The following is a 24,442-nucleotide window of genomic DNA, read 5'->3' as shown; positions in this document are numbered from 1 at the left end:
TTGGCTCCAGAAACTCACCGGCCTGTCTCCTGCCTTCCAAAGAACTCTGCTCCAGCGACGCCTTCCAAAGGGACCAGCGACCTCTGACTCCTCTGAGGACTGCCCTGCTTCGACGACGACAAGAAACTCCCGAGGACAGCGGACCTGCTCCAAAAAGACTGCAACTTTATCCAAAGGAGCAGCTTTAAAGAACCCTGCAATCTCCCCGCAAGAAGCGTGAGACTTGCAACACTGCACCCGGCGACCCCGACTCGGCTGGTGGAGAACCAACACCTCAGGGAGGACCCCCGGACTACTCTACGACTGTGAGTACCAAAACCTGTCCCCCCTGAGCCCCCACAGCGCCGCCTGCAGAGGGAATCCCGAGGCTTCCCCTGACCGCGACTCTCTGAAACCTAAGTCCCGACGCCTGGAAAAGACCCTGCACCCGCAGCCCCCAGGACCTGAAGGACCGGACTTTCACTGCAGAAGTGACCCCCAGGAGTCCCTCTCCCTTGCCCAAGTGGAGGTTTCCCCGAGGAAGCCCCCCCTTGCCTGCCTGCAGCGCTGAAGAGATCCCTTGATCTCTCATTGACTTCCATTGCGAACCCGACGCTTGTTCTAACACTGGACCCGGCCGCCCCCGCGCTGCTGAGGGTGAAATTTCTGTGTGGGCTTGTGTCCCCCCCGGTGCCCTACAAAACCCCCCTGGTCTGCCCTCCGAAGACGCGGGTACTTACCTGCTGGCAGACTGGAACCGGGGCACCCCCTTCTCTCCATTGAAGCCTATGCGTTTTGGGCACCACTTTGAACTCTGCACCTGACCGGCCCTGAGCTGCTGGTGTGGTAACTTTGGGGTTGCTCTGAACCCCGAACGGTGGGCTACCTTGGACCAAGAACTGAACCCTGTAAGTGTCTTACTTACCTGGTAAAACTAACAAAAACTTACCTCCCCCAGGAACTGTGAAAATTGCACTGTGTCCACTTTTAAAATAGCTATTTGTGAATAACTTGAAAAGTATACATGCAATTGAAATGATTCAAAGTTCCTAATGTACTTACCTGCAATACCTTTCAAACAAGATATTACATGTTAAATTTGAACCTGTGGTTCTTAAAATAAACTAAGAAAATATATTTTTCTATAACAAAACCTATTGGCTGGATTTGTCTCTGAGTGTGTGTACCTCATTTATTGTCTATGTGTATGTACAACAAATGCTTAACACTACTCCTTGGATAAGCCTACTGCTCGACCACACTACCACAAAATAGAGCATTAGTATTATCTCTTTTTACCACTATTTTACCTCTAAGGGGAACCCTTGGACTCTGTGCATGCTATTCCTTACTTTGAAATAGCACATACAGAGCCAACTTCCTACATTGGTGGATCAGCGGTGGGGTACAAGACTTTGCATTTGCTGGACTACTCAGCCAATACCTGATCACACGACAAATTCCAAAATTGTCATTAGAAATTGTTTTTGCAATTTGAACTATTTTTTCTAAATTCTTAAAAGACCTGCTAGGGCCTTGTGTTAGTCCCTGTTAGCATTTTCTTTTAGAGTTTAAAAGTTTGGTAAAAGTTTGAATTAGATTCTAGAACTAGTTTTAGTTTCTTAAAAAGTATTCCAACTTTTAGAAGCATAATGTCTAATACAGATGTGAACGTGGTGGAACTCGACACCACACCTTACCTCCATCTACAGATGAGAGAGCTAAGGTCACTCTGTAAACTAAAGAAAATAGCAATGGGCTCCAGACCTTCCAAACTACAGCTCCAGGAGCTGTTGGCAGAGTTTGAAAGAGCCAACCCCTCTGAGGATGGCAACACAGAGGATGATGATAGTGACTTGGAGGGTGATTCCCCCCCACCAGTCCTATCTAGGGAGAACAGGGCTTCTCAAGCCCTGACTCCACAAATAATAGTCAGATATGCTGGTTCCCTCACAGGAGGGACCAACAACTCTGAAATCACTGAGGATAACTCCAGTGAAGAGGACATCCAGTTAGCCAGGATGGCCAAAAGATTGGCTTTGGAAAGACAGATCCTAGCCATAGAAAGGGAAAGACAAGAGATGGGCCTAGGACCCATCAATGGTGGCAGCAACATAACTAGGGTCAGAGATTCTCCTGACATGTTGAAAATCCCCAAAGGAATTGTAACTAAATATGAAGATGGTGATGACATCACCAAATGGTTCACAGCTTTTGAGAGGGCTTGTGAAACCAGAAAAGTGAACAAATCTCACTGGGGTGCTCTCCTTTGGGAAATGTTCACAGGAAAGTGTAGGGATAGACTCCTCACACTCTCTAAAAAAGATGCAGAATCTTATGACCTCATGAAGGGTACCCTGATTGAGGGCTTTGGATTCTCCACTGAGGAGTATAGGATTAGATTCAGGGGGGCTCAAAAATCCTCGAGCCAGACCTGGGTTGACTTTGTAGACTACTCAGTAAAAACACTAGATGGTTGGATTCAAGGCAATGGTGTAAATGATTATGATGGGCTGTACAATTTATTTGTGAAAGAACACCTATTAAGTAATTGTTTCAATGATAAACTGCATCAGCATCTGGTGGACCTAGGACCAATTTCTCCCCAAGAATTGGGAAAGAAGGCGGACCATTGGGTCAAGACTAGGGTGTCCAAAACTTCCACAGGGGGTGACCAAAAGAAAGGGGTCACAAAACCTCCCCAGGGGAAAGGTGGTGAGACAGCCAAAAATAAAAATAGTAAAGAGTCTTCTACAGGCCCCCAAAAACCTGCACAGGAGGGTGGGCCCAGAGCCTCTTCACAAAACAATCCTGGGTACAAGGGTAAAAACTTTGATCCCAAAAAGGCCTGGTGTCGAAACTGTAGTCAGTCTGGACACCAAACTGGAGACAAGGCCTGTCCCAAGAAAGATACCACTTCTAACTCCCATCCAGCTAAAACTGGAATGGCCAGTCTCCAAGTGGGATCAACAGTGTGCCCAGAGCAAATCAGGTGTCACACTGAAGCTATATTAGTCTCTGAGGGTGGGGTGGATTTAGCCACACTGGCTGCCTGGCCCCCTAACATGCAAAAATACAGGCAGCAGCTCTTAATTAATGGGACAAGTGTAGAAGGCCTGAGGGATACAGGTGCCAGTGTCACTATGGTGACAGAGAAACTGGTTTCCCCTGGCCAATACCTGACTGGACAAACTTATCCAGTCACCAACGCTGACAATCAGACTAAAGTACATCCCATGGCTATGGTAACTTTAGAGTGGGGAGGGGTCAATGGCCTGAAACAGGTGGTGGTCTCCTCAAATATCCCAGTAGACTGTTTGCTTGGAAATGACCTGGAGTCCTCAGCATGGGCTGAGGTAGAACTGAAAACCCATGCAGCCATGCTGGGTATCCCTGAACTGGTGTGTGTCAAGACTAGGGCACAGTGCAAGGCACAGGGTGAAAAAGTAGAGCTGGAGTCTGGAAAAATGGCCCAGCCTACCAAGAGACAAGGAAAGTCAGCTGGGAAACCAGCTGCAACACAACACCAAAAAGAGAACCTCTCTTCTCAGGAAGAAGTTCTGCCCTCTGAGGGAACTGAGCTTATGGAGCTGGAACCTTATCAGGTTGAGCTCTTGGGCCCAGGGGGACCCTCAAGGGAAGAGTTGTGTAAGGGACAAGAAACCTGTCCCTCTCTTGAAGGCCTTAGGCAGCAAGCTGCTGAAGAGTCCAAAGGCAAGAAAAATGGAACACATAGGGTCTATTGGGAAGATGGACTCCTGTACACTGAGGCAAGAGATCCCAAACCTGGTGCCACTAGGAGAGTGGTAGTGCCTCAGGGTTTCAGAGAGTTTATTCTGACCTTAGCCCATGATATTCCCCTTGCTGGGCATTTGGGACAAACCAAGACGTGGGAGAGGTTAGTCAACCACTTCTACTGGCCCAATATGTCCCAGAAGGTTAAGGAGTTTTGCCTCTCCTGCCCCACCTGTCAAGCCAGTGGTAAGACAGGTGGGCATCCAAAGGCCCCCCTCATTCCACTTCCAGTGGTGGGGGTCCCCTTTGAAAGAGTGGGTGTGGACATAGTTGGTCCACTAGAACCTCCCACAGCCTCAGGAAATATGTACATCCTAGTAGTAGTGGATCATGCTACTAGGTATCCTGAAGCTATTCCCCTTAGGTCGACTACTGCCCCTGCAGTAGCCAAGGCCCTCATTGGTATCTTTACCAGAGTGGGTTTCCCTAAGGAAGTGGTTTCTGACAGAGGTACCAACTTCATGTCAGCTTACCTAAAACACATGTGGAATGAGTGTGGAGTGACTTATAAATTCACTACACCATATCATCCACAAACTAATGGCCTTGTTGAGAGATTCAACAAGACATTAAAGGGCATGATCATGGGGCTCCCAGAAAAACTCAAAAGGAGATGGGATGTCCTCCTGCCATGTCTGCTTTTCGCTTACAGAGAGGTGCCTCAGAAGGGAGTAGGATTCTCACCCTTTGAACTTCTGTTTGGCCACCCTGTAAGGGGACCACTTGCTCTTGTTAAAGAAGGCTGGGAGAGACCTCTTCATGAGCCTAAACAAGACATAGTGGACTATGTACTTGGCCTTCGCTCAAGGATGGCAGAGTACATGGAAAAGGCAAGTAAAAACCTTGAGGCCAGCCAACAACTCCAGAAGTTGTGGTATGACCAAAAGGCTGCACTGGTTGAATTTCAACCAGGGCAGAAAGTCTGGGTTCTGGAGCCTGTGGCTCCCAGGGCACTCCAGGACAAATGGAGTGGCCCTTACCCAGTACTAGAAAGAAAGAGTCAGGTCACCTACCTGGTGGACCTGGGCACAAGCAGGAGCCCCAAGAGGGTGATCCATGTGAACCGCCTTAAGCTCTTCCATGACAGGGCTGATGTAAATCTGTTGATGGTAACAGATGAGGACCAGGAAGCTGAGAGTGAACCTCTCCCTGATCTCCTCTCATCAGACCCTAAAGATGGCTCAGTAGATGGAGTGATCTACTCAGACACCCTCTCTAGCCAACAGCAGTCTGACTGCAGGAAGGTCCTGCAGCAGTTTGCTGAACTCTTTTCCCTAACCCCTGGTCAGACACACCTGTGTACCCATGATGTGGACACAGGAGACAGCATGCCTGTCAAAAACAAAATATTTAGACAGTCTGACCAAGTTAAGGAAAGCATCAAGGTGGAAGTCCACAAGATGCTGGAATTGGGAGTAATTGAGTACTCTGACAGCCCCTGGGCTAGCCCAGTGGTCTTAGTCCCCAAACCTCACACCAAAGAAGGAAAGAGAGAGATGAGGTTTTGTGTGGACTACAGAGGTCTCAACTCTGTCACAAAGACAGATGCTCATCCCATTCCTAGAGCTGATGAGCTAATAGACAAATTAGGGGCTGCCAAATTCTTAAGTACCTTTGACTTAACAGCAGGGTACTGGCAAATCAAAATGGCCCCTGGAGCAAAAGAAAAGACAACATTCTCCACACCTGATGGGCATTATCAGTTCACTGTTATGCCCTTTGGTTTAAAGAATGCCCCTGCCACCTTCCAAAGGTTGGTGAATCAAGTCCTTGCTGGGCTGGAATCCTTTAGTGCAGCTTATCTTGATGATATTGCTGTCTTCAGCTCCACCTGGCAGGATCACCTGGTCCACCTGAAGAAGGTTTTGAAGGCTCTGCAATCTGCAGGCCTCTCTATCAAGGCATCCAAATGCCAGATAGGGCAGGGAACTGTGGTTTACTTGGGACACCTTGTAGGTGGAGGCCAAGTTCAGCCACTCCAGCCTAAGATCCAGACTATTCTGGACTGGGCAGCTCCAAAAACCCAGACTCAAGTCAGGGCATTCCTTGGCTTGACTGGGTACTATAGGAGGTTCGTGAAGGGATATGGATCCATTGTGACAGCCCTCACAGAACTCACCTCCAAGAAAATGCCCAAGAAAGTAAACTGGACTGTAGAATGCCAACAGGCCTTTGACACCCTGAAACAAGCTATGTGCACAGCACCAGTACTAAAAGCTCCAGATTACTCCAAGCAATTCATTGTGCAAACAGATGCCTCTGAACATGGGATAGGGACAGTTTTGTCCCAAACAAATGATGATGGCCTTGACCAGCCTGTTGCTTTCATTAGCAGGAGGTTACTCCCCAGGGAGCAGCGTTGGAGTGCCATTGAGAGGGAGGCCTTTGCTGTGGTTTGGTCCCTGAAGAAGCTGAGACCATACCTCTTTGGTACTCACTTCCTAGTTCAGACTGACCACAGACCTCTCAGATGGCTGATGCAAATGAAAGGTGAAAATCCAAAACTGTTGAGGTGGTCCATCTCCCTACAGGGAATGGACTTTGTAGTGGAACACAGACCTGGGACTGCCCATGCCAATGCAGATGGCCTTTCCAGGTTCTTCCACTTAGAAAATGAAGACTCTCTTGGGAAAGGTTAGTCTCATCCTCTTTCGTTTGGGGGGGGGGGGTTGTGTAAGGAAATGCCTCCTTGGCATGGTTACCCCCTGACTTTTTGCCTTTGCTGATGCTATGTTTTGAATTGAAAGTGTGCTGAGGCCTGCTAACCAGGCCCCAGCACCAGTGTTCTTTCCCTAACCTGTACTTTTGATTCCACAATTGGCACACCCTGGCACCCAGATAAGTCCCTTGTAACTGGTACCTCTGGTACCAAGGGCCCTGATGCCAGGGAAGGTCTCTAAGGGCTGCAGCATGTATTATGCCACCCTAGAGACCCCTCACCCAGCACAGACACACTGCTTACCAGCTTGTGTGTGCTAGTGAGAACAAAATGAGTAAGTCGACATGGCACTCCCCTCAGGGTGCCATGCCAGCCACTCACTGCCTATGCAGTATAGGTAAGACACCCCTCTAGCAGGCCTTACAGCCCTAAGGCAGGGTGCACTATACCATAGGTGAGGGTACCAGTGCATGAGCACTGTGCCCCTACAGTGTCTAAGCAAAACCTTAGACATTGTAAGTGCAGGGTAGCCATAAGAGTATATGGTCTGGGAGTCTGTTTTACACGAACTCCACAGCACCATAATGGCTACACTGAAAACTGGGAAGTTTGGTATCAAACTTCTCAGCACAATAAATGCACACTGATGCCAGTGTACATTTTATTGTAAAATACACCACAGAGGGCACCTTAGAGGTGCCCCCTGAAACTTAACCGACTATCTGTGTAGGCTGACTGGTTCCAGCAGCCTGCCACACTAGAGACATGTTGCTGGCCCCATGGGGAGAGTGCCTTTGTCACTCTGAGGCCAGTAACAAAGCCTGCACTGGGTGGAGATGCTAACACCTCCCCCAGGCAGGAGCTGTAACACCTGGCGGTGAGCCTCAAAGGCTCACCCCTTTGTCACAGCACCGCAGGACACTCCAGCTAGTGGAGTTGCCCGCCCCCTCCGGCCCCGGCCCCCACTTTTGGCGGCAAGGCCGGAGAAAATAATGAGAATAACAAGGAGGAGTCACTGGCCAGTCAGGGCAGCCCCTAAGGTGTCCTGAGCTGAGGTGACTCTAACTTTTAGAAATCCTCCATCTTGCAGATGGAGGATTCCCCCAATAGGATTAGGGATGTGACCCCCTCCCCTTGGGAGGAGGCACAAAGAGGGTGTCCTCACCCTCAGAGCTAGCAGCCATTGGCTACTAACCCAGACCTAAACACGCCCTTAAATTTAGTATTTAAGGGCTCTCCCTGAACCTAGAAATTAGATTCCTGCAACAACAAGAAGAAGGACTGCCTAGCTGAAAACCCCTGCAGAGGAAGACCAGAAGACAACAACTGCCTTGGCTCCAGAAACTCACCGGCCTGTCTCCTGCCTTCCAAAGAACTCTGCTCCAGCGACGCCTTCCAAAGGGACCAGCGACCTCTGACTCCTGTGAGGACTGCCCTGCTTCGACAACGACAAGAAACTCCCGAGGACAGCGAACCTGCTCCAAAAAGACTGCAACTTTATCCAAAGGAGCAGCTTTAAAGAACCCTGCAATCTCCCCGCAAGAAGCGTGAGACTTGCAACACTGCACCCGGCGACCCCGACTCGGCTGGTGGAGAACCAACACCTCAGGGAGGACCCCCGGACTACTCTACGACTGTGAGTACCAAAACCTGTCCCCCCTGAGCCCCCACAGCGCCGCCTGCAGAGGGAATCCCGAGGCTTCCCCTGACCGCGACTCTCTGAAACCTAAGTCCCGACGCCTGGAAAAGACCCTGCACCCGCAGCCCCCAGGACCTGAAGGACCGGACTTTCACTGCAGAAGTGACCCCCAGGAGTCCCTCTCCCTTGCCCAAGTGGAGGTTTCCCCGAGGAAGCCCCCCCTTGCCTGCCTGCAGCGCTGAAGAGATCCCTTGATCTCTCATTGACTTCCATTGCGAACCCGACGCTTGTTCTAACACTGCACCCGGCCGCCCCTGCGCCGCTGAGGGTGAAATTTCTGTGTGGGCTTGTGTCCCCCCCGGTGCCCTACAAAACCCCCCTGGTCTGCCCTCCGAAGACGCGGGTACTTACCTGCTGGCAGACTGGAACCGGGGCACCCCTTTCTCTCCATTGAAGCCTATGCGTTTTGGGCACCACTTTGAACTCTGCACCTGACCGGCCCTGAGCTGCTGGTGTGGTAACTTTGGGGTTGCTCTGAACCCCCAACGGTGGGCTACCTTGGACCAAGAACTGAACCCTGTAAGTGTCTTACTTACCTGGTAAAACTAACAAAAACTTACCTCCCCCAGGAACTGTGAAAATTGCAGTGTGTCCACTTTTAAAATAGCTATTTGTGAATAACTTGAAAAGTATACATGCAATTGAAATGATTCAAAGTTCCTAATGTACTTACCTGCAATACCTTTCAAACAAGATATTACATGTTAAATTTGAACCTGTGGTTCTTAAAATAAACTAAGAAAATATATTTTTCTATAACAAAACCTATTGGCTGGATTTGTCTCTGAGTGTGTGTACCTCATTTATTGTCTATGTGTATGTACAACAAATGCTTAACACTACTCCTTGGATAAGCCTACTGCTCGACCACACTACCACAAAATAGAGCATTAGTATTATCTCTTTTTACCACTATTTTACCTCTAAGGGGAACCCTTGGACTCTGTGCATGCTATTCCTTACTTTGAAATAGCACATACAGAGCCAACTTCCTACACAAAGCATCTATTTTTGCAGTGAGAATGTTATCTGGCTTCACCTGCAGCCCAGCATTCTGCCATCTGTTAGTTGAGTCTGGAAAGTCCCTCCGTTTGCTTTTTTTTTCCTTTCCTTTCCTCTTGGACATCGACCCGTAGGTGGGTTGGTCCTTCCCATTACCACGTCCGATGTATTCCCTCAAACGCCAGTGGGTTGTCAACATGCTGAGATTCTTTTTCCTCCTTGGTTCCTGATACAAGATTCCACAGTTGAGGGTCAGGGTCGAAGGCACCAAAAAGTTGGAGAAAGAAACCAAAAAAGACAGTAAAGGCACAAAGAGAAGGATAGATATCATTAGCGATGGATAGACACCAAAGAAATATGTATTCAAGAAAATCCAGGCAAGGTTTTTTTTTTTTTTTGCTGTTGAGCTTCAACAACGTGGTCAGAGAATGTAGTCAGGAATGGTAAACTTTTTTAAGCCTTCAGTATGTCTCTGAAGGGATGGAAAACATACTTTTTTATTTTGTCCCAAGTGACATTATAAGTTAGCACAGAAGAACAAGCACAAGGTCTGCAATTGTTGCCGCCCAAAGACATGTGCCAACTTCTTCCCCAGAGTCCTTAAGGTAAGGGAAAAACACAGGTGGGCACATTACACAATGGCGCAGTCCAAACAGTCTCCTAAGGACCTACCTCTCTCCAGTAAATCATCGAAGATACAGAGGAGGCATAGTAGGTCAAAAGTCTTCAAGCTGAAAATTTACTCATACAGGTGCGTAACCCTTTTGTTTGAGGTTTATTCTCGTTGATATTTGACTACACTCCATTTACCTGGATTATCTTGGAGTATCATATCCACTCGTGTTCAATGCACAAACACTGAATGTGTTCTCCACTAGTCAGTCTAGCATCATTGAACTTCCTATTTCACTCAGCCAGTACTTAATATGTTTTACACCCTACACATAATCATCAATAAATGTTCATGTCTCCAGGAGCTTCACAGTGGACACCTATTTGTCTCCCAGAGCTGCTGTAGACTCCTCAGTGAACATGGTAACAATGCACACCAGGAATACGTGCTTCTCTGATCACTGTTTACCTATCCTAATAATCAATGATTATCTGATAACCACCCTGCCATATTGATTTTCAATATTCAATTTTGATCAGCAGCACCCCCACTCACATATAGCTTCTCATACAGATTTGTGTTCTTCACAGTTGTTTTACTCACCAGCTATTCCCATCACCACCACTTTGTTTCTCACACATTTACCGAATGCAATGCTTTCTGCTGATTGACTCCCACTGTCAATGATTAGCCACTGCACACATGCTCATTAAATGCTTTTACTCCCTTTTTATTTTATTTTCATCTTTGAAATGACAATTTCTTTATAAAATTTAAATGCTACTGTAGTTACAGTGTGGCATTTAGCCTCCCAGCCTATTAGAGTAGTGGAATGATTGTCCTAATGATAGCAAGTGAGAATAACCTTTTCCAAAGTTCAGAACTACTTCTCCCGGGAATGGTGACAAGTGGTATTTCTGACCCCAGAACTGGACACCAGAAATATGCATATATGAATCTCCAACATTAATGTTAGACCTGGCATCCTTGGTGTGGTTTCCCCTGACTTTTTTCCTTCTGGCTTCCTGTTTTTATGATCTCGTTTTTGCTGGCTTTAGGATTCTATGCACCTTACCACTGCTAACCAGTGGTAAAACTCAGGTGCTCTGTACTCTAAACATGGTAACATAGGCTTATCCACGATTGGCATATTTAATTTACTTTGAAATCCCTGGTAAAGTGAACTGTATGTGCCCAGGGCCTGTTAATTAAATAAGCCTGCAGTACTGATTATGCCACCCACTTCAATAGCAGTCTAAATGTGCCTCAGGCCTGTCACTGAAGGGCCTGTGTGTGCAATTTTAAACTGCCATTTCAACCTGGCAAGAGTACCTACTTGCCAGGCCCAACCCTTCCTTTTTATTATATATAAGGCACCCCTAATGTAGGCCCTGTTAAGCGGCATACAGGGAGGATCAGTGTTTTTAAAAAGTTGGAAATGTTCTTTTAAGTTCAACATGCCCTGGTAGTGAAAAACAATGACATTCTTTTTTCACTACTGCAAGTTCTAACTCTCCCATAGATTAACATTGGTGTTGCCTTGAAGTAACCTTTAAGTGTAACTATCAATTGGAAAAAGATACAAATGTGGTGTCTCTGGATTCACAATTTAAAATCACAATTGATGGTGAAGTCAGATTTTGAATTATCGGCACAAAAATGCCGCTTTTAGGAAGTTGCCATTTTCTTACTTTCACCATTCTGTGCCTCTGCCTGTCTCTGAATACACATCTTTTGTGGGTGACAGCTGGGCTTTGTGCACTCCCTCTAGACCAGAAGTCTTCAGTCAGTGAGGCATGACCCCCATGGGGGTGTGGAGTGAAGGAAAGGGGGCAGCGTGTCCCCCAGTGTCTTCTACCTGAAATCCTAAACGTTTGCTTTCATTTTGGGAAAAGACAACCATCCAGGGTGATTAAATCCAATAGTTATAATGCTTCACCAGGAGTGTCATTCAGGGAGTGTTCTGTGCTGTGAAACCGAAGCACAGCCAGGGCCTCTGCTTGCCTGAAAGAAATGCAAATATGTCCTAATGGAGTTAATCTGCAAATTTAAAGGAAGCTAGGGAGCGTGTGCTGGCTTTAATTGATCGAATCAATTGAAGCTTTGTGACACAAAGATTTATTCTTTTTGAGTGGTAATGCAAATAGTTGACAACTGAGCTGTGAAGTGCTTGATTTTAATTATTTACCTAGCACTTAAACCCATGAGGTGGTGTTGAAGGGACAGTTAAATATATACTGGGTGTTTCCAAAATCTATATTTTGGAAGCACCATTTTATTGTGAAAATGTTTGCGCATTTTGTAGCAGCCTCTCCTATACTGTGTGTAATGTAAGTGTGAAATAATCACATTTATTCACAGTGCTTTGTGGCACAGGCTGTGTGTGACCTTGTAGCACTAAAAGTACACAAGTCACTATTCTCCACTGCACCAACCAAGATTTAATTCTGTGGCTTTTCAATTACACACATACCTCTGCAGTGCATTAGCTAATAGAGGTTTAATAATGTACTGTAGTGCATTTCCCACTGAGTAAAAACTTTTTAAAATATTTTTTTCATTTAGGCTGCCCGTTATTTTATATGTAGCTACCTGACAGTGAAAGACCTAAAAACTGAAGTCAACAAAAGCACCAAACTAATATAACCAGGAGTCAGTTTTGCTAAAATAGAAACATCTGTTTTCATAATGTTAAACATAAAAACCTTTTAGAAAAATAGTGAAAGAAGATTGAGGGATCACTTCCTCCCCTGGAATTAAAGAAAGCATCCTTCTTGGACCTTACAGTTCATCATTAATGATTTTAAATGGTATGTTTTAATTATGATGAATGGCTTTTACCAACCTCCAATTCTATGCAGCTGTAAAAGCCAAGCTGTCAGCATCCCATGAAATATAGCATGGACCTCCTCCGATGCCATTCATTAAAGTTGCAGCCCATGCATTACAGCCATTCTCCCCAGGATCACTTGAATTATGTGATTGTGTGGTCATGGCGATTTTTGCATTGATTATAGATGTGCCGCATTTGCTACATAATCCATCATCTGCTGCATAAGCCGTAGATTTTAACAAAAAAAACTGTTGTTTATAGCTCAAACGGTTCAAAAGCTCTAAAAAGCAGCGACACATATTGCTGTGCATTAGAAGGCCCTTTGCAAAGCTGGACTGGTCACCTTTTTGTTGCTTATTGTTATATTTGGGTGTTAAACTGGTACTATTGAGGTGTAACCACAGATTAACCGTCTCTTTAATGAAAAACAGGCATGCCCTTCACATTAGTTCAGGAGGTGTTATCAACAAATACGTTTTGTCAAATTATGTTTTGTTTGTGAAAAATAAAGTAACGTTGTGTATTTTTGGGTAATTCTTAATGGAGCCATTTTTGTTTACCGGTGTGGTAAGCCTCTAACACTGAATCACTGTCACCCACTAACCTTTGGTTTGCTAAACACTTTTTAATTTTATTTCCCCTTTAAAAAAATGATTTGCTGTGGGGGTTGGGGGTGTTTATGGTTGGCAAAGATTCGGAGTATCAAGTTCTAGAAATTTGTTTCAGGGATTTCTCAGTATCAAAAAGTTTGAAGATCTCTGCTCTAGACAGTAACACACAAATGGAGCTGGGGTGTGAGATTTGCATCCTGGTGAATCATCACTAGGCTGATGGGTCTTCCTGGGCTAGATGGGAGGATGGAGCTGACACATCTAAATAGTGCTTTGCCTCTCCCCACTCAGAAGGCTGCATAATCCCCTGTAGAATGTCTGGAGCCAGTAAAGGAAAGGCAGGGACCTTGTGCACTTCAAAGGCCTCTCTTTGCAGTCTGCCCCCCCCCCCCAAAGGCTCAACTGGGTATAAGTACTGAACCCCACACTCCACCAAATCAGATTTTTGCTGGAACGAAGGACATTCTGGCTGGAAAGAGAGCTGCTCTGCTGCAGGAAGGACTGCCACTTTGCTAACTGCTTTGCTGTATTCGCCTGCTGCTTCTTGCTTAGCAGTGAGAAGGACTTGACCTGCTCTACGTCCTTGAATCCAAGTTTCTCCAAGGGCTTGCTGGCTTGCCCCCTGTTCTTAAAGTCTCAGGGCCATCAAAGACTTCCTTTAAATTTACTTCCGCTGCTGCACTATGAGTCCTCCCCTGCCACACAGTCCTGGACCTCAGACGTTGATTCTGCAACTGTTTTCTACCAAAAAAAAGACGCATCAAGGATGTTGTGCTGCTCTGAACTGATGCAGGTCCCCCCGAAACCAACACCGCGACAATCCGAGGACATCATTGCGTGACTCGATGAGGACCGATTTTCTGCATCTCAATGAAACTTGCGCTGACTTGAGACTCAACTGCAAGACTCGACGACGACACATCAACCCGCTTGCGCTGATCAGAATTGACTCTTGGATGCAGACTTTTGCTCTATCCAAGGTACTTTTTCAGCGGGCTCTGCATGAGACCTGTAGCCGGCCTGCTCTCAGTCCCGGTCGGGCAGAACTTTGGATTTACCCTGGTCTAACCCGACCTCAAGTAACCTTGTAGCACCACTGACTTCTGAGCACTACATTGCAGTTTATTCTTTAAAAATTCATTTCTTGAGTTTTACTTATTGGATGTTTGTCATTTCGGTATTGTTTTACTCAGATAAATAGTCTATATTTTTCTAAACTAGTGTGGTATTTTCACTGAATTACTGTAATTAAGTGTTGCACAAATACTTCTCTCATTGCCTCTTAAGTTACGCTTGACTGCACCTGGGCCAAGATACCAGAGGGTGAGCACAGGTTAATTTCGGTTCTTTATCTGACTTACCCTGTCTAGGATTGTGGTCCCTACTTGGACAGGTGCATACCTCTGCCACCCAGAGACCCCACTTTCTAACATTTAACAAGCTGCAAATCGATGGTTGCAGGAAAATACAATTTTCATTTATCTTAAGTTTTATGTTCTGATCAAACTACATTCAGATCAGGATTATATTATTTGAAGATTTTAAAACCACCCACCATAAGTTAGGCGTATCCAGCCTTGGGCAATGCAAAATAAAACATTCCCGCTGTCTGCTGGCACTTACAACAAATTGAGGACATTTTCATGGCGATAGAGACAATCAAACTTCGTCTTAGCTCCAAGCACAAATCAACATCTATTTCTTCCAGCAGCTGTTCGGCCTCACAGTGCTGCTCTCTTAAATCGGTAGGAATGCTCAACATTGACAACTCAGTTGCTTAAAAGCTAAAGGATCCATCAGTGGTTTTAAGTTAAGAACAGGTAGAAATAGCAGCACTTGTTGGAAACCAAAACAAAATCAGTGTTGCATTAAACATTTATGAACAGAGAACACTTATTCTAGTCCTTAGAGACAGTCACATTGGACTATATTCTCTTTTTATGTCTGTTTTGTTGAATAGGAAAGCCTTAAATAACTGGGAATTTTCAGTAGCTCTCTATGAAACTATAAGGGGAGGTAACTTTATCAAATGGAAGATGACAGGAGTGTGTTTAGTTTAGGAAATTAAACTATTTGTTTCGAAAATGATTCATAGAATTGTGTACGAATAGTGCTTTAGTTATTATGTGACTGAAATCATATATTTACGGTGATTGAAATGTGAGAGGTGGTAAAGGTGAAAGATTGTACAATGAAATATATTTAACTCATTACAATATTACAATAAATCCATAGAAGGCCAATTCTGTATTCAGAATCTGTGGTGTTTCTTTGACCTTTGGGGCAACTTTAATATTACCATGGTCGTTAGTCTGTAATATAGTATTATTGATAGGATTACGCTGTAAAATTGTTTCCATCAACTGGCTGTTAAAAACCTATAAACTTGTGGTGTCCATGTGAGGCTTAACTTCAAGGTTTGTTTTCAGTCTCTTGCCTGGATAATTAAGCAGTAGTGCTTTAGTCGCGCAGAAAATACCTGTGACTAGTGAGAAATACTGAGCACACCTCAAATCGGTATTTCCACAAGTTTGTGCCTCAAAACTAAGCACAGGAGCCAAGCTTGTCAGAAAGTGAAGGGCTTCATCACATCAAGAACCTTTACATATCATATGGACTACACAAACCTTCTTCAGAGTGTGTATATTTGCAATGTGTATTGCGGAGTCTCTTGTCATATGGTAAAATTACGCGAATGTAGCTGTGAACAAACCAATGTATTAGCGATATGCTCGATTTGAGGGCTCAACGGGATAATTGTAATTACAAATGTATACTGCTGTGGATCTGTGGTGCAGATATGACCTGCTGTTATCATGTTGTTGATGCAATACAAATGAATAAAATGGTTTATCAGAATGTGTATATTCATTCCCCAAATGTGTATATTCATTCGCCAAGAATGTATGGATAAGCTCGATATGTGCAAATCTAAAAGTGTTGCAAGTTGTACTATAATGAATATTCAGTAACTGACAATTGATTCCATATTTCTGTTTTCAGATTCTGGCAGAAGGGTTCGGTCATCATCATTTACTTTCATTCCTACCTTTCCCCCATGCCAGAAAGGTAAATTTTTTTGTAAGGAAAAATAGAATTCCTTTCTGTTTTAGGTTTATGGCAATGGTAAAAATTACTTTACAGGCTAAATTATAGATTTGTATCTTTCCACAGCAGTGCATGTAAGGTTGTTTGTATTTAAATTGAATACAAACTCATTGAGTGTGTATGTTATCATAGAAAGCACTTCAGCACCATACATTTTTTTAGCAGTTTAGTTCACTGACCCTGTGTACCAAATTGTGCTCAAGGTCTGCTCATACATCATGGCTTGCTCTGTTGTGCCTATTGTTTCAATTCTCTGAATGGGGGAGTCCTATTTGCTTTTGCAGCCCATTGTTTGCGTTTTCCTGCGTTTAGGGGCACACCTTGGTTGGACCCCTCTCCTCTTTTGTAAGAAACTAGCCCTTAACTTATCAGTCTATTACAAACATGTCAAACTATTTCTCCTGTTGGCCATTCTCTTGGGCTTCTTCTTACAGCCTCTACATAGTCTGGCACTCTGTCATGGTGGTGGGACAGCATTTATGTTAAACACCCTGCATCATGAGACCAATTTTAGTAATGGTTCTAGGAGTCAACAAACATATTTACTTTAACATTCTTGCCTCCCTTTTCTTCTTTAACTAAATGGTAATCGTATTAATGTTTTTGTATAATTCTGGTAGAATTGAAGTTCTTTTTTACATATGGCCAGCAACCTTCTTCGTAATACCAGCCTCATGCAATCACAAAAATGAATAAATAAAAAATACACATGGGGGTGGGAGGTCTGGGTTTGCACCGTTCCTCGGTTAGTATTTGCTGTTGTCATTCACATTTTGATTCTTCTCACAAGAGCATACTGAAGGAAAGTACCCTCTTTTTGGGCATGGTTACCCCCATTTTCTGTCTGTTGTCAGTGTGTTTAACTGTGTTCACTGGGATCCTACTAACCAGGACCCCAGTGATTATGCTCGCTCCCTTCGAACTTTATTTTTACACCCCACATTTGGCACACTGGTGCCCCCATGTAAGTCTCTAGTATTTGGTACCTAGGAACCCAGGGCATTGGGGTACCAGGGGATCCCCGTGGGCTGCAGCATGTATTATGCCACCCATGGAGAGCCCATGCAAAGTGTTCTGCAGGCCTGCTGTTGCAGCCTGAATAAAAGGGTGCATGCACACTTTTTCACAATAGGTCACTGCACCAGGTCGCTATAAGTCACCCCAATGGCAGACCTTCCTAGCACAGAGGGCACAGTGCAAGTACTTGTGTGTGCAGGAACCTGTGCACTAGCATAGGTGCACCCACAAACTCCAGTGCCATTTCCATGGACTTCATGAGTGCGGGGATACCATTTTAAGCGTGTACTGGACATAGGTCACTACCTATGTCCAGCTACATAGTGGTAACTCCGAACCTAATATGTTTGGTATCAAATATGCCAGCATCATACCCCAATACTGTTGCCAGTATTAGAAGTATGATTCCATGTACTCTGGGGGTTCCTTAGAGCACCCACAGCATTGCTCCTGCCAGTCTTCCAGGGTTTTTCCACGCAGCCCAAACTGCTGCCAGCCCTCAGACATGTTTCTTCCCTCCTCCTGCTGCTTGAATAGCTCAAGCCCATGAAGGCAGAACAAAGAATTTTCTTTAAGGGGAGAGGCTAACACACTACACTACACCAATAGGGGATACCTGGTATAAGGTGTAAGTACCTTTAGGTACCCACCACTCTCCAGGCCAGCTTCCAACACATACATCATGGGCACCTTAGGGGTGGGACTGGCATGAAGTGAGCACCCCTCCTAATCTGACTAACTTTCCTGCCTGTTCTTCCGCCAGAAGCGGGGTCAGGACAGGCGGGGTCGGTCATCTCTGCCATCTGGAAAGACCTGGGTCACATTACAAAGGCGGCTAAGCCTTTGAAGCTTCCCGCCCTAGAATGTCCATCCTGCTGTGGTGAGGCCCATTGCAAGCTTTTGTCTTTGGACTTGAGAGGGCTGGCTCTCACTGTGGCGAGCCAGAAACATGTCTAAGGTGGCTCAACTGGTCAGGACCAGTCAGACAACACACTAGTAGCTGGTAAGGTTTCAGAGGGCACCTCTGAGGTGTCCTCTTTGTGCAGTTATTAATAGGTCTTTCACTGGCATTAGTGAGGGTTTATTAATCTGAGATGTTTGATACCAAATATCCCTGCTTTCAGAGAAGCCCTTATGGAGCTGGGAAATTCATAGTGACCATTGTCCAGAACATGCATTAAAAATGGCTTCCCTAGTCACTTACTATGTCTGACAATTGACAAAGACATGGCATGTAATATAATGCACCCTGCCTTAGGGCTATAACGTCTGCTAGAGGGGTGACTTACGTACATTGCATGGAGTGTTTAGGGGACATGCCCACAGGCTGTGTGCCATGTCGTGTTTACACTTTTGTCTGCACCAATACACGTAAGACTGCAATGGCAGCCTGTCATGTGTTTGGTGAGGGGTCCTTTAGGGTGGCACAATTAGTGCTGCAGCCTTTAGGGACCCACCATATACCCTCTCCTCTAGGTACCAGTGGTACCATTTACTAGGGAACTTACAGTGGATGCTAAAGGTTTTGCCATTTGGGAAAACGACTGTACAGTTTTGGGGGGAAGAGATCTGTCACCAGGGACCTGGTTGGCAGAAACCCAGTTCTCTTTCAGTCGAAATGACACCAGCAACCTAGCAAAATTTGGGGGGGTGGACCATGTCTAAAGAGACACTTTCCTACATTCCTGTTGGTGATAGACTTTTGTCTGTGCACAAAAGACTGCCATGTATCAGTGAACCGGTCTAGGACATAGATGTCCTAATTCCAAGCTGAAAAACTTTATAGGGTCACAGTACAATGTTATACATTATTATGAGAATTATAAAACAAAAGTGGATTTGTAGAATAAAGAAAATGAAAGAAAGTTAGAAAAGCCTATTTGTTTAGATTGCTAAACCAATAAATACTTTAACGCTACTGAACATATTATTTTGCAGTAAGAAAGAATATCTTCATGCCCTCAACGCTTTCGTCTACAAAAACTGATACCACACTTGCTGTTCGATCAGGTATAGATTTAACACGTTAATACTGAACACAACATGCAGAGCAACTGTGCTAAAGTATTTTTGAATTTCATTGTAAATTTACAGACACCTAACAAGGCTGTTTTACGATTGCTTTAAAGGGAAAACCACACAGCGCAATGTAATTAGACCTGCCGTCTTGCAACCACCGCAGATTAACTTGTTTCCAGATGGAACAAAGATGGTCCCAAATAAGGTTGTGGAGATCACGGAAAACCAAACAACTTGCCTAACAAAAGAAACATCGAGTAAAAAGGTGAAGCTGTTAACTCGTCTGTCCTTTCCCCCCACAGTAAATAACTGTTGCAGTGCTGGATTACCCGGCACGTGAAGACAAGGCATATCTTATCTCATCAAATTACCTAAGCTCCCATTATTAGCAGAGCTGCTAGATTCACTTTTCTGCTGTGCCGATTTTTAAACTAGTGCTTACTTTCATTTTCAGAATGTCATTGAAAAGTTCTACCCACTTGCAGAACATTTTCTTAAGGCAGAAAAAGATGTTGGCTCGTATAACTGCGCCCACGTTTCTAACTCCAAACCTCCAAGGTATGTTTATTAGTGTGGGGTCGGGGGGGGGGCGGTGCACACATTAAAAGGAGATGCACAATTGAGTATGTTACATGACTTGCAGATAAATATGTGCATATCTTGAACACTGCTTTCAATTTGTAATGTATTCTTCTAGCCTCACAGTGTGATTCCTGACAGATACGTCTAACCAAAGCTACCTCACCTTACAATGTCCCCCAGGTGCCTGACTTGATCAGAAAATGTTTTTTGTAGCATGGCTCTCCTGCCTCTAGGTGACATTGTGCGGATCTGTGTTGACTCCATACTACTGTGGAAGTGATAGAGCAGGCCCACATCTGTGCGCTGATATGCCCGTGCTGACAGATCCGAAGCTCCTATCCTGACTTTGTTGGTATTCTGCGACTCCAAAAAATTTTGTTCTTGGGAACAATGTACCTACAGAAAATGACAGGATTTAAGCGATGGCGTGACTTCAGAAAGCAGTTGCCGGTCTCAGACCTGCATGAGGTGTGCCTTTGGTTCTCCCTTATCATACCACTCTGACTTCAAACAGAAAGCGCAAGGGTGCCAAGATGTCAAGTCAGTCGATGGAGACCATGATTCGATTTCTTAATTTGTCCTGACGTGTCCTGAGTTTCCTTTTCCATCCTTGACTCTGCAGTAAATCAAGGCTGTCCAGGGGGCCAGGCTGCAAATTTTACATTGAGAACTGGTCCATTTAGCATGCCTGCGGATCTCACTGGAACTACAGGGGCCTCTAGTCTGGTTACCACTGGTGGGGTCCCTTCCTGGTGCCAGCTGTCACCTCAGGACCTATTATTTGGCCTGTACACCCTGGCCCCAAGATCCACATCAGTTCCTAGCACCAGTAGATGATTGAGGCCCAACTTCCATGTTAGATGTCAAACCAACATTGGTTTGGGCTCAATCAATGTCACACTATGAGACTACAAAATCAATCAATGTCACACTATGAGACTACACAATTGCAACCTGTTGTCACTCACTCTCATTCTAATCTTGTGCCTCTATTACTTCACATCTATTAGCAGGGGTTCCATTTTTTTGGGGGGCCCAGATTCTGACCCTGTGCTAGAGCGGGCCACACCACTATATTGATGATGATGTGGTGAAAAATGGCTTTCTCCTCACTCTTGACATTAATGATGATGTCATACATCTTGATCTATAAAACTCCATTGGGCTTAATATCTCACCCAAGATAGATTGATTCACCAATTGGGTCGCTAAGGGAAGAAAGTTTCTTATTAGCAGTTGTAAGGAAATGCCTCCTTGGCATGGTTGCCCCCTGACTTTTTGCCTTTGCTGATGCTATGTTTACAATTGAAAGTGTGCTGAGGCCTGCTAACCAGGCCCCAGCACCAGTGTTCTTTCCCTAACCTGTACTTTTGTATCCACAATTGGCAGACCCTGGCATCCAGATAAGTCCCTTGTAACTGGTACTTCTAGTACCAAGGGCCCTGATGCCAAGGAAGGTCTCTAAGGGCTGCAGCATGTCTTATGCCACCCTGGAGACCTCTCACTCAGCACAGACACACTGCTTGCCAGCTTGTGTGTGCTAGTGAGGGCAAAACGAGTAAGTCGACATGGCACTCCCCTCAGGGTGCCATGCCAGCCTCTCACTGCCTATGCAGTATAGGTAAGACACCCCTCTAGCAGGCCTTACAGCCCTAAGGCAGGGTGCACTATACCATAGGTGAGGGTACCAGTGCATGAGCATGGTACCCCTACAGTGTCTAAACAAAACCTTAGACATTGTAAGTGCAGGGTAGCCATAAGAGTATATGGTCTGGGAGTTTGTCAAACACGAACTCCACAGCACCATAATGGCTACACTGAAAACTGGGAAGTTTGGTATCAAACTTCTCAGCACAATAAATGCACACTGATGACAGTGTACATTTTATTGTAAAATACACCACAGAGGGCACCTTAGAGGTGCCCCCTGAAACTTAACCGACTATCTGTGTAGGCTGACTAGTTTTAGCAGCCTGCCACAAACCGAGACATGTTGCTGGCCCCATGGGGAGAGTGCCTTTGTCACTCTGAGGCCAGTAACAAAGCCTGCACTGGGTGGAGATGCTAACACCTCCCCCAGGCAGGAATTGTCACACCTGGCGGTGAGCCTCAAAGGCTCACCTCCTTTGTGCCAACCCAGCAGGACACTCCAGCTAGTGGAGTTGCCCGCCCCCTCCGGCCAGGCCCCACTTTTGGCGGCAAGGCCGGAGAAAATAATGAGAAAAACAAGGAGGAGTCCCTGGCCAGTCAGGACAGCCCCTAAGGTGTCCTGAGCTGAGGTGACTCTGACTTTTAGAAATCCTCCATCTTGCCGATGGAGGATTCCCCCAATAGGGTTAGGATTGTGACCCCCTCCCCTTGGGAGGAGGCACAAAGAGGGTGTACCCACCCTCAGGGCTAGTAGCCATTGGCTACTAACCCCCCAGACCTAAACACGCCCTTAAATTTAGTATTTAAGGGCTACCCTGAACCCTAGAAAATTAGATTCCTGCAACTACAAGAAGAAGGACTGCCTAGCTGAAAACCCCTGCAGAGGAAGACCAGAAGACGACAACTGCCTTGGCTCCAGAAACTCACCGGCCTGTCTCCTGCCTTCCAAAGATCCTGCTCCAGCGACGCCTTCCAAAGGGACCAGCGACCTCGACATCCTCTGAGGACTGCCCCTGCTTCGAAAAGACAAGAAACTCCCGAGGACAGCGGACCTGCTCCAAGAAAAGCTGCAACTTTGTTTCCAGCAGCTTTAAAGAACCCTGCAAGCTCCCCGCAAGAAGCGTGAGACTTGCAACACTGCACCCGGCGACCCCGACTCGGCTGGTGGCGATCCAACACCTCAGGAGGGACCCCAGGACTACTCTAAGACTGTGAGTACCAAGACCTGTCCCCCCTGAGCCCCCACAGCGCCGCCTGCAGAGGGAATCCCGAGGCTTCCCCTGACCGCGACTCTTTGAATCCTAAGTCCCGACGCCTGGGAGAGACCCTGCACCCGCAGCCCCCAGGACCTGAAGGACCGGACTTTCACTGGAGGAGTGACCCCCAGGAGTCCCTCTCCCTTGACCAAGTGGAGGTTTCCCCGAGGAACCCCCCCCTTGCCTGCCTGCAGCGCTGAAGAGATCCCTAGATCTCCCATTGACTTCCATTACAAATCCGACGCTTGTTTCTACACTGCACCCGGCCGCCCCCGCGCTGCTGAGGGTGAAATTTCTGTGTGGGCTTGTGTCCCCCCCGGTGCCCTACAAAACCCCCCTGGTCTGCCCTCCGAAGACGCGGGTACTTACCTGCAAGCAGACCGGAACCGGGGCACCCCCTTCTCTCCATTCTAGCCTATGTGTTTTGGGCACCACTTTGAACTCTGCACCTGACCGGCCCTGAGCTGCTGGTGTGGTAACTTTGGGGTTGCTCTGAACCCCCAACGATGGGCTACCTTGGACCAAGAACTAAGCCCTGTAAGTGTCTTACTTACCTGGTTAACCTAACAAATACTTACCTCCCCTAGGAACTGTGAAAATTGCACTGTGTCCACTTTTAAAACAGCTAATTGTCAATAACTTGAAAAGTATACATGCAATTTTTATGATTTGAAGTTCCTAAAGTACTTACCTGCAATACCTTTCGAATGAGATATTACATGTAGAATTTGAACCTGTGGTTCTTAAAATAAACTAAGAAAAGATATTTTTCTATACAAAAACCTATTGGCTGGATTTGTCTCTGAGTGTGTGTACCTCATTTATTGTCTATGTGTATGTACAACAAATGCTTAACACTACTCCTTGGATAAGCCTACTGCTCGACCACACTACCACAAAATAGAGCATTAGTATTATCTATTTTTACCACTATTTTACCTCTAAGGGGAACCCTTGGACTCTGTGCATGCTATTCCTTACTTTGAAATAGCACATACTGAGCCAACTTCCTACATTGGTGGATCAGCGGTGGGGTACAAGACTTTGCATTTGCTGGACTACTCAGCCAATACCTGATCACACGACAAATTCCAAAATTGTCATTAGAAATTCATTTTTGCAATTTGAAATTTTTCTAAATTCTTAAAAGTCCTGCTAGGGCCTTGTGTGTTAAGTCCCTGTTTAACATTGTCTTTTAGAGTTTAAAAGTTTGTTAAAAGTTTGAAATTAGATTCTAGAAACAGTTTTAGATTCTTTAAAAAGTATTCCAACTCTTAGCAGAATAATGTCTGATACAGAGATGCAGGTGGTGGAACTCGACACCACACCTTACCTCCATCTTAAGATGAGGGAGCTAAGGTCTCTCTGTAATATCAAAAAAATAACCATTGGCTCCAGACCTACCAAAATTCAGCTCCAGGAGCTGTTGGCAGAGTTTGAAAAAGCCAACCCCTCTGATGATGACATCACAGAGGAAGAAATTAGTGACTTGGAGGCCAATGTCCCTCCTCCAGTCCTAAATAGGGAGAACAGGACCCCTCAAGTCCTGTCTCCAACTGTGTTAGTCAGAAATAGTGAGTCCCTCACAGGAGGGTCCCACATTTCTGAAATCACTGAGG

General features: G+C 45.6%; 1 protein-coding gene across 2 annotated transcripts in view; it reads left to right on the top strand.

Annotated features, from left to right (window-relative positions):
• Positions 1–24,442, top strand: part of RANBP3L (RAN binding protein 3 like) — a 172,966-nt gene that overhangs the window by 57,060 nt on the left and 91,464 nt on the right. For both annotated transcript variants that reach the window (XM_069221043.1, XM_069221035.1), the window contains 4 exons: positions 16,195–16,260; positions 19,255–19,326; positions 19,446–19,600; positions 19,790–19,893. In XM_069221043.1, coding sequence (XP_069077144.1) covers positions 16,195–16,260; positions 19,255–19,326; positions 19,446–19,600; positions 19,790–19,893 — 397 coding nt within the window. The remainder of the gene's footprint in view (positions 1–16,194; positions 16,261–19,254; positions 19,327–19,445; positions 19,601–19,789; positions 19,894–24,442) is intronic.

The sequence above is a fragment of the Pleurodeles waltl genome, chromosome 1_1, assembly GCF_031143425.1.
Source record: "Pleurodeles waltl isolate 20211129_DDA chromosome 1_1, aPleWal1.hap1.20221129, whole genome shotgun sequence".
In the NCBI taxonomy this organism is placed as follows: domain Eukaryota; kingdom Metazoa; phylum Chordata; class Amphibia; order Caudata; family Salamandridae; genus Pleurodeles; species Pleurodeles waltl.
This window is presented reverse-complemented; position numbering and strand designations above follow the sequence as displayed.